This window comes from Podarcis tiliguerta (assembly GCF_965153285.1).
Source record: "Podarcis tiliguerta genome assembly, chromosome: Z".
In the NCBI taxonomy this organism is placed as follows: domain Eukaryota; kingdom Metazoa; phylum Chordata; class Lepidosauria; order Squamata; family Lacertidae; genus Podarcis; species Podarcis tiliguerta.
In genome coordinates, this window is record NC_139553.1 from 13,262,428 (window position 1) to 13,277,389 (window position 14,962).

General features: G+C 44.3%; 1 protein-coding gene across 15 annotated transcripts in view; it reads right to left on the bottom strand.

Annotated features, from left to right (window-relative positions):
* ADAMTS13 (ADAM metallopeptidase with thrombospondin type 1 motif 13) overlaps nucleotides 1-14,962 on the bottom strand; it is a 38,408-nt gene that overhangs the window by 17,574 nt on the left and 5,872 nt on the right. For all 15 annotated transcript variants that reach the window (XR_014507179.1, XR_014507180.1, XR_014507181.1 and 12 more), the window contains 10 exons: nucleotides 13,571-13,695; nucleotides 12,690-12,836; nucleotides 11,034-11,168; nucleotides 8,785-8,935; nucleotides 8,142-8,246; nucleotides 7,700-7,851; nucleotides 7,125-7,188; nucleotides 5,523-5,652; nucleotides 5,260-5,408; nucleotides 380-500 (listed from right to left, as the gene is read on the bottom strand). Coding sequence is in view for 10 of the 15 variants with exons in the window: in XM_083423363.1 (XP_083279489.1) it covers nucleotides 380-500; nucleotides 5,260-5,408; nucleotides 5,523-5,652; nucleotides 7,125-7,188; nucleotides 7,700-7,851; nucleotides 8,142-8,246; nucleotides 8,785-8,935; nucleotides 11,034-11,168; nucleotides 12,690-12,836; nucleotides 13,571-13,695 (1,279 nt within the window). In the remaining 5 variants the exon portion in view is untranslated. The remainder of the gene's footprint in view (nucleotides 1-379; nucleotides 501-5,259; nucleotides 5,409-5,522; nucleotides 5,653-7,124; nucleotides 7,189-7,699; nucleotides 7,852-8,141; nucleotides 8,247-8,784; nucleotides 8,936-11,033; nucleotides 11,169-12,689; nucleotides 12,837-13,570; nucleotides 13,696-14,962) is intronic.

Here is a 14,962-nt window from a genome sequence, read left to right on the forward strand (position 1 = left end):
ACAGTGATGGTTGGGATAAGAACAGCTCAGAATGGAAGTTGCTGACTTTTCACAGCCCCAGCCATGTGACATTCAAAGCTATGCCAAAGCTATGCCAAAAGATTTCAGTGTCCCAGTGCAAAAAATGGTTTATTTTTTTTTTACTTTTAATCACTGAACTAAACTTAGATCCAAGCAAAATTTCAGTTTGCAAATTGTTTTGAGATAACCCGATTTCTTCCCCATCCCTACCAGGAACCACTCACTATATTTCGGCTTAACCTACCTTCCAGGCTTGTTCTGAATGTAATGAAGAAAACAGTGTGCTCCATTCTTGGAGGAAAAAGAATAATAAAAATGTAACAATTAGAAAATAAAAAGAGAAGGAGCAGTGCTATACCTCTGGATTTTCCTTCTGCGTAAGAATCCTTCACACTGAAACAGGTAGTGTTGTCTCCACCACATACGCGGCACATATCCATCCTCTTCACAGAATCCATCCTACCGTCACAACCAAACATCTGGGCAAAAAAGAAAGCAAACTGCTTCAGTTGCGCCCAGGGAATGATGGAGCCACAACTGGCCTAATGCAGTGATAGGATATGATGAAGGTCCCCAGCATGGTGCCCATGGACACCATAGGGCCCTCAGTCCATCACCCCTTAGTTTCTGCCCCTCCCTCCCCCTCTCCCAAAATGAGTTGTTTAGACTTTGGGGAGTGTTGTCTATTGTGGGGGAGTTGCCTGGCTGTTTTTTTTAATACATATTTTTACTTATTGGGGGAGTTGCAGGTTTTGGGGGGGTCTTTTTTGGGGGTGTCGGTGTAGACAATACTAAGCTGGATGGACAAAGGGGCTGACATGGAATAAGGCAGCTTCCTGTGTTCCTAAGGTCCCTTTCTCTTCTGTGCAACTGGATGATGGGGGAAACAGGGAGGCATAATTTTTTTTAAAATGTTTTTATTAAAGGTTTTGTTTTTTTTTAAGTTTTTTATTTATACAACAAGAAAGACAAACAAACAAACAAACACCAAGCACAAATACTAAACCATACACTAATCACAAAAACAACCATAGACACACAATACTCCTAGCAGACAATAAAACATCTATTGGTCTTAACACTAAAGACCCGACCTCCCGTCCATTCCATACTTCAAATTCATATTACTTATTGCCCATACACATTTTTTCTTATAATTAAACTTATTCTCATTAAATCTAATTTCTTATATCTACCTTACAACTATTACTGAAGTTCCTCGAATGCTGCAACAGAATTTAAACTACTATATTTATTTTTCAGATATTCTTTGAAAACCTCCCATTTAGAAACAAATTCCTGTTTTGATTTATTCTTTATTTTTTCTGATAAACCATCTAATTCAGCATATTCTGTCAGCTTTTGGATCCAATCTTGAATAGAGGGGATTTCATTACTCTTCCATTTTGCTGCGATCAAAACTCTTGCTGCCGCCGTGGCATATAAAAAGATACTCTTCCTCTTTTGTGGAATATCCAAATCTGTTATTCCTAGGAGGTAGGCCTCTGGTTTTTTATTAAAAGAGATCTTTAGCATTTTTTGCAGCTCTGCATGTATACTCTCCCAGAATGCCTGTATTTTCCTACATATCCACCACATATGGAAGAATGTTCCTGAGTCTCCACATCTCCAACAATTACTTGATACATTTTTATACATTTTTGAAAGCTTCCATGGTGTTAAATACCATCGATGTTGCATTTTTTGAAACTTCTCTCTAATCGTGTAACAATTTGTGAATTTCCAATTGATCTTCCATAAATTTTCCCATTGGGCCATGGTTATTGAGTGGCCAAAATCCTGGGACCACCTCACCATTGCCACTGTTTCCTCCTCCTCCTTGACCGTCCAGTCAAGGAGGAGTCGGTAAGTTTTGGAAAGGGTTTTTCTTTTAGAATTTACAAGATCAGATTCAAATCGGGAAATTTCTGTTGAGAACCCCTTTTGTTTGTCAGATTTAAATTTTTCAAATAACTGATGGTATTGGAACCAGTCTGAAATGTGGTCTCTTATTTCCTCAAAGTTTTTTAATTTTATTTGGTTATCTTCATTTTTTAGAAGTATTTTATATGTTGGCCAGCTTTCCTGAGTATTTTTCCGTTTTACTGCTATGGCTTCTACTGGAGAAGTCCACCACGGGATTTTAGGCTCCATCAGGTCTTTATATTTTTCCCATACAGCAAAGAGTGATTTTCTTATTATATGGCTAGTAAAGTTTTTATGAATTTTCGCTTTTCCATATATTAGGTAGGCGTGCCATCCCCAGCGGTTGTCAAAACCTTCCAGGTCCAAGAGGTCCGAATCCTGCAACGTGCACCAATCTTTTATCCAGGTGAAACAGGCTGCCTCGTAGTAAAGTTTTAGGTCGGGTAGGGAAAAGCCTCCTCTCTCTTTTATGTCTATTAAGATCAGGTGTTTAATCCTAGGTTTCTTCCCTTCCCACAGAAATTTGGAAATTTCTCTTTGCCATATCTTGAGACAACCTGCTTCACCCAGTATTAGAATCATTTGAAATAAAAAGATTAATTTTGGAAGCACATTCATCTTTATAATGGAAATTCTACCCAGAAATGTTAATTTTAGTTTACTCCAGATTACCAAGTTTTTTCTAATCTCTAACCAAGTTTTGGTGTAATTATCCTGGAATAAATTTATGTTCTTGGGGGTGATCCAAATACCCAGGTATTTCGCTTTTGAGGAGATTTTCAGGCCCAATGTTTTTTCTAAATCGTCCTTTTCTTCTGTGGTTACATTTTTAACAAGCATTTTTGTTTTTGTTATATTCAGCTTAAAGCCTGCCACTTCTCCGAATTCTTTAATCAATTCCAGCACTCTTTTCAGACTTTCTTTAGGGTTTTCAGTCATAACGAGTAAGTCGTCCGCAAAAGCTTTAATTTTATATGTTTTGTTTCCCAGAGTGATGCCTTTCACAAGCTGATCCTTTCTTATCTGGTTGTTCAAGACTTCCATCACCAAGATAAATATCAGTGGTGACAGTGGGCAGCCCTGTCTAGTTCCCTTGTTTATTTTGCACTCCTCAGTAATTCTTCCGTTGATGATCAGTTTTGCATATTGTTCTGTATAGATGGCATTTATTCCTTTACAAATACTTTCTCCCAGTCCGATTTCTTCCATTAATTTTTTCATAAACTTCCAGGACACATTATCAAAAGCTTTTTCAGCGTCCACCAACATAATAGCTGCTGATTTGTCAATTTTAATATCCAAATATTCTAATACATTAATCACACATCTAATGTTGGATTGCATAAATCGTCCGGGAAGAAATCCAGTTTGATCTTTATGGATTATCTCTTTCAGCACCATTTTTAATCTATTTGCAAGAATGTCTGCGAATATCTTGTAATCGTTATTTAACAGTGCGATGGGTCTGTAATTGGCCATATTTGAGGCATCTGTTCCCTGTTTGTGGATAAGCGTAATAAAGCTATCCTTCCAGGTTTTCGGTAGCTTTCCATTTGCCAGAATATTATTCATTAGGTCTTTCATGGGAAGAAGTAAAACTTGTTCTAACTTTTTATAGTAATTAGCTGGGAGACCATCTGGGCCCGGTGTCTTTCCTAATTTTGATCTCTGTATAGCTTGTTGCACCTCCATAGCTGTTATTGGTGAGTTCAAGATTTCAGTTTTTTCCTTAGGTATTATTGGTAGTTTATTTTTGCCCAGATAATCAATTATTTTTTCTAGAGTCTCTGGACCTTCTTTATATAGTTTTCCGAAAAAACTAGCAAAGTTTTTACTAATTTCCTTCGGTTCTTGAATCCATTTGTCTTCAATTTTAATTTTATTGATAATTCTATCTTCCTTTTTCTTCTTTAATTGCCAGGCCAACAGTTTGCCAGGTTTATTTGCAAACTCAAAATTTCTATGTCTCAACCATTTTATCTTTCATTCTATCTCTTCATTTATTATCATGGAGAATTGCGTCTGTAAAATTTTTATACTTTGCTTAATTAGTTCATCATCTGGTTTTTGGAAAAGGATCCTTTCCTTTTTTCTAATTTCCTCCCATATCTCCATTTTTTTCTCCTCCTTTATTTTCCTTTGGAATGCATTTTGTTGGATAAAGAAACCTCTTATGACAGCTTTACCCGCATCCCAAACCGTCTCTAGATCTACTCCTTGATTTAAGTTGAACTTAAAATATTCTTCTAAGGTTTTCTTGATTTACAGAAGTATATGTAATGTCTCTCTCTCTCGTATTTTTTCCATGTAACATTTTTATAAATCAATTTCATTTGTTGAGACATTAGGAAGAAAAGGGGGAGGGGGGGGGAGATGGGTGGGGTGGGGTCGGGTGGCAATGTTTCTATTTTACTTAATATATGTAGGGTTTGGTGTCAGCGTTGCTTGTGCAGGTTCTCTGCTGTTCACTTTTGTTCCTTTGGTGGTGAGAGAAGTTGGGGTTGGCCTAGAGTGTGGTTGTTCATTTGTGGTTGGCTATGGTGGTCTTTGTTTTCATGTGTGAGTGGGGTGGGTGTTTTGGATCAGGTTAGCCATACTGATTTATATGCTGTTGGTGGATTATTGTCATTGTCTTGTTGGGCTGTGTATGTGATAAAGGGGAGCCATACCGGGGTAAAGGCATCTTCTTCTGTTTGTCCCCGTGTCAGTTTCAGTTTATTGGTTAATTTTTCTAGTAAGGCTGTTTACAGGAGGCATAATTAAGGGTTGCCACCTTTTCCTTTCAGCCTTGCTCCTGTGCCTTTAACAGCAGCCAGGAAAACTAAACCGAGTGTGTTTAACAGGTTATTTCTTTTAAGGGGTTATTGCTCAGTTCCTCCTCGTGGGATTCCCACTGGGGCATCTGAAAGAAGAAGATGCTGGACCGGATGAGTCACTGGCACAATCCAGCAGGGCTATTCTTAAATTCTTATGTTCAATAACAAAGCCTTGTTTTCTGATTTTATGTTATGCCTTCAGCTCTTAATCTTTTGAAAGCATATTTTTATGCAGGGAGCAACTAATGTCAAATGAATCATAATAATTACATAAATGCACAAGCAAGGCTTTTCCTGTCCTGGAGATACATTATAGGGTCCTGGAGATACATTATAGGGAAAGCTTCACTGGGCTGAGTCACTGAGGAGACGAACTAAGAATGGGTGCAAGACAGAAAAAGGCACAGCATTAAAAAAAACAAAACTCCAGGACTTGCTTGCCTTAATGAAGTGCCAGATGTTCTCTGGCACACCTCTGCATGGCTATTGTCCTTACCCTGCAGCTGCCCATCACACACAGGCCAACCGCTGTCTCTTCTGCAGGGCTGCTCAGCTCACACCTTGTTCCATCTGTGAATCGATCCCCTCGGCTCACCATGAAATTCTTCCCAGATGCCCTACACATGTGTTTGCACATAGCTTCTCCTGTGATGGGTAGAAAGCGCTTAAGAGTTTTAGTGTGACAATGAATTTAAATAGTATTGAGGAAATGTTAGAACTCCCCACCCCCTTTTCATAAAACCCCCAAATTTGGATTACCTTTGGTGTAGCCAACAGCCGATACCCACTTATAGAAGGATGGGAACTCAAGGCTGAGGTAAAGTGGTTTCATATCCGTCAAAGCACATTGTTCATCCATGAAACCCACCTGGGTTGTCGTTGGACAGGGCTGTGGAAGAGGAGACAGATCAAATGGCTGAGATCAAACATGCCATTTCCTACCACCATAACAGCTGGGCTGCCCTTTGCTTTGGAGAAACAAGTAAATGGCCCACTCTTCTAACCGCATTGGTGAGTTGGAGGCAAGTCCTTCTGATTTAAATTCCAAGCTTAATTCCAAGTAGGGGCTTTTAAGGGATGAATATCATGTCCCAAACCTGAATTTGTGGAGATGGCATCAAAGGAGAGGCAGTGCTTTTAGAGATGGATTGGCAGGTGGGAAGATAGGGTACTTAACCCTTCCTGTGTCCACCAACTATTTCCTCAATTTAAGCAAGTACACACATATTCTAATTCTAGTTGCTAATACTCTTATGCAAGGGACCCTTACAGTTAAGTCCAGTCGTGAACAACTCTGGGGTTGCAGCGCTCAACTCGCTTTACTGGCCAAGGGAGCCGACGTTTGCCCACAGACAGTTTTTCCAGGTCATGTGGCCAGCATGACTAAGCCGCTTCCGGTGAAACCAGAGCAGCACATGGAAACACCGTTTACCTTCCCGCCGGAGCGGTACTTATTTATCTACTTGCACTTTGATGTGCTTTCGAACAGCTAGGTTGGCAGGAGCTGGGACCGAGCAACAGGAGCTCACCCTGTCATGGGGATTCGAACCACTGACCTTCTGATCGGCAAGCCCTAGGCTCAGTGGTTTACACCACAGCACCCCCCCCCCGCGTCCTGTATGCAAGGGACCACATCCATGCAATTCCCTTATGTAGCCTTGTTTCACCCTAAGACCATCCATAACTAGCTGGAGCTTGTTTTTTCTCTGTTTAGGGAAGCTTTTAATGTTTAAATGAATATTTTATTTTAATATTTTGTTGGAATGGGTGGGGTATATATTATTATTATTATTATTATTATTGCAACCTCTATACATGCTCCATTGGGAAGAGCTGTATAGCTCAGGGGTGGACAGTCATGTAGAGCTGGGAAAGGCTTTTGCCTGAAACCCTGGGGAGTTGCTACCAAACAGTGTATGGACAATAATGAGTTAGCTGGACCAATGGTCTGACTTGGTATCAGGCAGCTTTCTATGCGCCTGAGATTTTCTCTACAGCTTGAGGACTAGAAACTTGACACAAAGCTAGGAATTAGAGGTCCACATCTGTGGATGCTGAACTAGACTCCTCACCAATGTAAGAAGAGCCTGCCGGATCAGGCTAGTTGCTTATTTAGTTCAGCGGCCAACCAGATGCCTATGGGAAGCATGCTAGTGGGATCTAAGTGGGATCTAAGTGCAACTGCACTCTCCCCTCCTGTGATTTTCCAGAAACTGGCATAACTGGTACATGCCACATGTAAGGAATCATGGAAGACAACACAGAGCCTATGTATATGAAGAGTGTCCTGGTGTTTACAAAAGGAAAAGCTGCCAGGGCTTTCTAAACAAAGGACAGAAACAAAAATGGCTGCCTGCCTACCTGTTCATTACACATCTCTGCTTGCAAGTCTTCTCCCTCACACTGACGTCCACCAAAAGCAGGTCTGGAAGGAAAGGACACCTTTGTGTGTGTGGCAGGAGGAGAGAGGATCTTAATCACACCCACACTGTACATTTAAAGCAAGTCCTGACCCCAATCCTGGGAACTGTAGTTTCTTAAGGGTGCTGGGAATTGTAGCTCCATGGGGGGAACTACAGCCCCCAGGATTCTTTGCATTGGGTGAGTGAAAAATGCTTTAAATGCATGGTGTGTGACCCATCAGATCCCAGTTTCTGAAGCGAGGTTGCTCTCTGAGCATAGACCTGGGACACACCTGGCCATCAAGCAGCTTGGCCCAGGTGTCATTGGAAGGACCTATGAATGTGCACTGCGCTACTAAGCAGACATTTACACATCTCGTTTCAATTAAGTGCCTTAGAGGCTGTCCCATTGGGGTGGATGGAGCTTTGCCCCACCACCCTCAGTTCACCTGCATCCAACTCTCTCCCAGGTTCTATGGCTCCCTTCGAACACAGTCCCAAAAAACCCCACTGCTCTAACAAGGACTTACTCACCTAGGGTTGTTGCACTGTCGCCGCCTGGCCACGACTCCCCCACCACAGCTCCGAGAGCAGGCAGTAAAGGCGGTCCAGGTAGACCACTTCCCATGGACCGCTGCAATAGGAATCAGTTCTTCCAAAGATCTACAGCGGCCTTTGGAGCACCACTGGAATTGAGAACATCACGGCCATCAAGTACCAGAACAGCAGCACAACTAAGGCCATGGAGGTGTGAATCCAGAAGGGCCACAGAGAAGCTAAGCAAAATGCATGTAGCTGGACTCTCAACTCCCATCACCCATGACCACAACATCTGGAGGACTACAGGTTCCTTAGACTGATGGGACTCCCATCAGTTCAAGGCAGCCTGGCCAACATTCAGGGAGCTAGACATCTAGAGGGCCACAATGTCCTCATCCCCATTCTACTGCTGTTTCATATCAGAAGACCCATTTACCTTGTTGATTCCACATTCAGTGCCATCCAGGAGGGGAATGAGGATCCGAGTGCAGCTGGATTGGTCGGCTGGGTTAGTGTGGCAAGAAAGAACTTTGCACATATCCTAGAAATAGGAGAAGGGGGGAGGAAGATAGGTGACCTGCTGCTTTATTGGTTGTTATTTATTTGACTTAGGGAAAACATGGGAGTGGGGAGTGTAAGGGGAACCACTCCCACAGCCTCAGCACCCTGCTATAACACTGGCCTACCTTACTAGGGTGTTGTCCAACATGACAAAGATAACGTACATGACATGCTTTGAACATGCTGAAACGCTAGGTGAATCTGAGAGCCAGTGTGGTGGTGTGTCAGATTAGGATCTGGAAGACCAGAGTTCAAATCCCCTTCTCAGCCACAAAGCTCACTAGCTGATCTTGGGCCACTTACCATCTCTCAGCCTGTCCTACACCACAGAACTGTTGCAAGGATAAAATATGGGGGGGGGCAACAGGTGTGAAGGGAGGAGTGGAATGTATGACACCTTGAGCTTTTTGAAGAAAATATGAGATAAAAATGTAATATGTAACTGAATTGGAAATGCTATGATTATGACTATTTGCATGTAATATCAGCATGACCCAGCAGATAAATGTAATACATACAATGTCGTGCCTGGAGAAAGTGCAAGCTGTAGCTCCGCCCCCAAAGGCCGTTTTGCACTGCTCATCCACCCCATAATAAAGGCCTGGCTTCTCTCCTGGGATATTGTCCTTGAGGTCTGGCAAGTCATTTGTGCAGCCTGCTTGGCCTGTACTGGGGAAAAACCAAGACAGAAAAACTGCTTGTGGATTAGCTTCAAGAAGTGCCAACTGTTATTAAATGCGTAGCCCACCAGTGATATCTTTAAAAAAACCAACGGGTTTCATCATAGTCCAGATGCTAGGGCAGGGCTATGCAGAGGGAAGAGGTGGAGCCAGGAGTGTTGTGGCCCATTTTGCTGCATGAAGCAGAATGGAAAGTGTTGCTTTGTTGCTCCTGTACCAGCTTCGCTGCCAGCCCTGCTACCTCCACCACTGGCAGAAAAGCGGTGCCTGTATCTGCACCAATTTGCATGAATCTTGCTGAAATCAACCTGGGACATTGCCTTTGGGGGCTTCAACTACCTCAGTCCGCTTAATGGTCGAGCCCACACTGAGCGGGGTCATGTAGCTAGGAGATGGCTCAACTCTCAGATGAAGGAGATGGGGCTATGCAGATAAGTCTTACCTCAGCTCTCACTGGCTGTCATTTAGTTCTATTGGGCTGAGCAAAGTCACCCTGGTGAGGCTGTTTATAATATGCAGATGAAGTGGGATGGGCTATTCAGATAGGAGCTGGCTGAGCTCTCAGGGATCGCTGTTTAGTATTTGCAGATGAAGGAAGTTGGGCTATGAAGTTGAAGGCTGACTCAGCTCTCAGTGGCTTCCACTGACTTCTATACACTGGCGGAAGAAGAGGAGTGCGGAGGAAGAGGAATGCGGAGGGAGTGCAATGCCCCCCGGCAGCGCAATCCTGGCAGGGTGCCATCGTGGCTGCCCCCCCCCCGCCCACGCTGGGTGCCTTACGCCTCCAGGCAGTGTGCCCCACCCCCAGGACACGTGCCAGCCCTGCCCTCGCCTGATCTCCGCCCCGCCCCCCGCCCCCCCCCCCCCTGTGCCGGAGCATGAAGCTCTGCCACTGCTTCTATATGAATCATTAACTTGTCCTGGGGCTTTGCTATTGATGAGTTAATAAGATTATATTAATATTATATTAATAATAATAAAAAAGAGGATGGAAAAGGAGTATTCCCTTATAGCAGGAGGTATTTACCCAGTTTTATTTCCCCACACCCTGTGGAGAACAGATCCTGAAATACAGTGGTACCTTGGGTTGCATACGCTTCAGGTTACATACGCTTCAGGTTACAGACTCCGCTAACCTAGAAATAGTACCTCAGGTTAAGAACTTTGCTTCAGGGTAAGAACAGAAATCGTGTGGCCACGTGGCAGCAGCGGGAGGCCCCATTAACTAAAGTGGTGCTTCAGGTTAAGAACAGTTTCAGGTTAAAAACGGACCTCCAGAACGAATTAAGTACGTAACCAGAGGTACCACTGTAACTTCTCCATGTCTATAGGTAAAGGACCCCTGGACAGTTAAGTCCAGTCAAAGACGACTATGGGGTTGCGGTACTCATTTCGCTTCAGGCCGAGGGAACCAGTGTTTGTACACTGACAGCTTTCCGGGTCACGTGGCCAGCATGACTAAACCGCTTCTGGCATAATAGGACACCATAACAAGTGCCAGAGCACACAGAAACGCCATTTGCCTTCCTGCCACAGTGGTACCTATTTATCTGCTCGCGCTGGTATGCTTTTGAACTGCTAGGTTGGCAGAAGCTGGGGCAAAGCAACGGGAGCTCACCCCGTAACACAGATTCAAACCGCCAACCTTCTGATCGACAAGCCCAAGAGGCTCAGTGGTTTAGACCACAGCGCTACTGGTGGTCTCCCTGTATATAGACTGATATGATCCCAGAATCCCATTGTTAAAATGAGCTATAAAAAGTGTATGTGTTTTGTTCCCATTAACTGTGTGCCCAAGAGCAAGTGAAGGATAGTCTATTAGGAGGTGAGCCCTGCCAATCTCAGCCTTCCCCCCGCATACCCCGCCTGCCTGCCTTCTTACTTACAACCATTCCAGGGGGTGGGAGAACTCAGCAGGGCGGATGGTGGGGGAAAAACAAAAATTAGTTGGCTCTGCCTGATGTTGGCTGGCTCACCCTACTGTTGTGCTCCTTACCTTCTGTCCTACCAGTCTCAAGGAACACTGATCCACCACTGCCCAGGAGGTTGCAAAAGACATGGTCCAAAGGGCCCCTTGGCCCTTTTACCTGACAAAGGCTAAGAACTGCTCTCTGCTACAGGCGGACCAGGTCAAATCCACACTGTTGTGGCCACCTTCAGAGCCCATGATGTGCCCATCGCCTGCACATCGGTTCCCTTCTCCGTCATGCTGGATCCCAAAGCTGCAATGAAAATAAAAAGGGAAGGAATGGAAGGAAGGAAGTGTGAATAGGTATGGGGGGGGGAGAGGATGAATCTGAACTTAAATTCTGTGATTTATTACTGCAAATCATGGCATGAACCTTGGTTGACCCTGGTACCAGCCTTATCACAAACATATTCTGAAAGCCAAGGTCAGCACAAGGGAATCAAGTTGCCACTAAAGTCTGTTCAACACCTGAATGAATGGCATCAAGTTAATGGTGAGATAATTTTAAGGCAGCAGGTAGAAAAAACGGATGGCCAGGTTTAGTCAATTGCTCACTTGGAACATACTCTTTCAACCTTTTGTTTTAAGCAAAACACAGAGAGTGAGAAGCAGGCAAGAAACTGAGATAAAATCAATAGCACAATAACTGGAATTTTAGGAATTGTTCATGTCAAGCCCCACCCCCCTTCTCCACTGGAGGGCATTGGATGAATTTAAAATTCCCTAGATTTTCAAGTTAGATAGCTCTCATAGCTTCAACAGCAAGGAACTTACTCAGCACTCCCATGCCTGCTTTGTACTCTCCCCTTGTTCTCTGCTTTACTTTCAGTGTGAGTTCCATAGGAAAATTGTCATTCTTACTTTTCTAGGTTTTTTAAAACAGTTGGGGAATCTTTCACTCTTCAGATCAAGGTGTGATAGAATTTGCTGGCAGCTTGAACAGTAATTTTGCTGTCTGAAATAGCATTTATATATTCTGTCACTTTCGTTTCATATAATAAACCAAGCTTTATTCCTTTGTGCAAGAACTTCTATGGGTATAGGTTTAAGGGTAAAACACATATTCGTAAATGGACACACGTTATAACTCCAGCAAAAGATCCCAAACCTCTCTGTAATGTGTGTATGCATACATGTGAGTGCTGGATATGTACGCGGGTACAGACAGATGCTTGTAACTCCCCCCCCCACCCCCAGTTTTTCCAGGTTGAAGACAGATCATGCACTCTGGCTGTATTCACAACATATATTAAAATAAATTGTTCATTCTTTGCTGTTTGAATTGTATAGCATGGTTTTAAATTAGAAAAGTGCAATAAAACCACCCAGAAGTCACATAGAAAAAATATCAGAGGCTGTATACAAAGCAGACCTTGCAGAGCTACATTTCCCAGCACCCTCAGCAAACTACAGTTCCCAGGATTCTTTGAGCAAAGTTGTGTGTTTTAGATGCACTTTAAATGTATGCTGTGGATCTGCCCTTAGCTTAGTATGTTCCCTCAAAACACAAGAGGCCTTCCAGCCTTCATTACATATCTTTAGGCGCCAGGCAAAAACATTTCTCTAAAACCAGGCCTTTGGCTGATTAAACATTCTATGACCTTTTCAATGCATTTATGAAAGGGGGGAGGGGTTATTGATTTGTTTTTGATCATGGATTTTGTGTTTTCATTTGGTATTTTTAATGTTGTGAACTGCCCTGTGATCTTCGGATGAAGGGTTGTATACAAATTCAATAAATAACAATGATGAGATTAATTCCTTGCCCACTGACCTGTGACCGATCTCGTGGGCAATGGTAACTCCCAGACCAAATCCAGTGTCTTCGGTGATGATGCAGCTCCAGGAACTGGAACAGGCCCCGCCCAGCTGAGTGACACCACGCACTTGCTTGTTTCCATCAGGCAATTCCAGGTCAAATCTAAAGCAAAACAGGTAAAGAGGAAGAACACTAGAACAATGGGGGGGGGGGGGGCTCCTCCAGAATGTATTTTGTGGGAGTACAAGTGCATACTGGAAATTTTAGGTGTGCACAATTAAAGTGGGATTAAAGAACTCTGTTGCCCTAGCACAACAAATCTACTTTTAAACAAAGTTTGACTTTTTTGAAGTTAGGAAAGTAGGGGGGAAATACATTGAAAAGTGCAGCGTTAAGAAATGACTAATGGAAAGACATATAAACTTCCTGCAAGCAAATCAAGATGGATGTTCAATAAAGACAAGCATTGTCTAACCTCTGTGTAAGTTTTGTGCAAGCATATCAGGGCAATCGCTCAGTAAATATGTCTCGAGGAGCCCAGGCAGATGGAGAGATAGGAAACTAGTGGCTCTCCCCATGCTATTGGACTACGATTCCCATTATCCCCTTTCCACTAGCTGTATTGGCTGGGGCTGACGGGACTTAAGAGTCTGGAGGGCCACAGTTTTTCCTGTCCCTGGACAAGGCTATCAAGAGCTGCTTTGCAGTTCCATGGGCATTGCAAGACCTACTGAACTGCTAAGTTTCAGCACTGGGTGCTCTCACACCATCCATGTAGGGACCATGTGCTCACAGGAGAGGTTCAGGCAACCTTTCCTGTAGGCCCAGTGTGTTCCAAATTTTGGTCCACCTTCCATTACACATCACTCAAAGAAAGGAGAGAGAGCTTAATTTACCTGGTCATGTACAGAACTAGATCTGCATGGTGAGGATCCGAATCATTCTCAGGGTTGACTTTCTCAGCCCATTTGCAAATGCTGATGATCGAGGAAGTGATGTTGGTAGAGATGTCGATGCCTTCCTAGAGAGAAGGTGTTCACTGAGGCCACTTTAGTCTCAGGGGTGCCTTTGTAAAACTCAGCAGGGAGGAGGATTGGCACAAATGAGAATTAGTTGTCTCTGGTTCTCAATGGCTATGGCTCTGCTTGCCATTGACTGGGGCTCCATCTACTGTTTGGGCTCCTTGCCTCCCCCTACCCATCCCAATGGCCAACAACCACCCAATTAGGGATGTCATTTATGAGTAAGATTCATTTCATTTACCATTCACGAGTTATTGATCCTAGCTTGGCCCATGAGGAGGGTTCTGGAACCGAGTGCACACAGATCCATATGAGCTTACTAGGCCAGGAGGTTCCCAGTAGGGCACTCTCCTGACAAAAGTCCCTAGAATCTGAGGGTGTTATGCGCCAGGGCCAATTAAAACCTGGAGCTGACTAGGGCTGGGTGATATCTGCTTTTCAACACTGTGATGTATCACCAGCCAAACATTGTGATATAGTGATATATAATGATGTCTGAAAATGAAGAGGAAGGAGGACTTCAAAGCGGTTTGAACTACAGTGGTACCTCAGGTTAAGTAGCTGCGCCGCTGCTGCACAATTTCTGTTCTCATCCTGAAGCAAAGTTCTTAACCCGAGGTACTATTTCTGGGTTAGTGGAGTCTGTAACCTGAAGCATATGTAATCCGAGGTATCACTGTATCTCAGTACAGCAGCCAGCCCGCCCTCCACAGCCATTCCTCCTTTGTACCACATTGTAGATTCTATCTGCACTGATGGGACAGCATATACCAACAGTATCACCTCGCCTCAGCACCTCTCACTGCCCCCAAGCAGACGCACCAGTTCCCTTCTAGTCTACCCCACAGACCTCACTGCTTCATGCTGCGCCTCATGGTGCCAGTGCCACAACCAGTCCCACAACCTCCATCTTGCGGGTAGCCGCTTGAGGGGAAACCACCATGAAGGCCTGGGTCTGGAGGCGAGGAAGAGGAGCTAGCAGTGCTCTTGCCGCTGCTCCCTGCATGCTGCCTCCTCAGGGGCTCAAAAAACTCGGCCATGCCTCTGCTTCCCAGCGCCAAGTGTGAGGCAGAAGGGAGGAGGCAGCCCACTTGTTTGGCTGGAGGAGGGATGGCGCTGGCAGGCAAGTGGGCAGGTGGGCGAGTGAGTGAGCCAGTGCAGCGCTCAAGAGGTAGGTGCAGGCATGGCTGCTGCCCCCAGGACCACTCCAGTATCATAGGGGATGGCTGGGCAGTGGAGGGAGGGAGGGCGGGAGGGAGTGGGCCT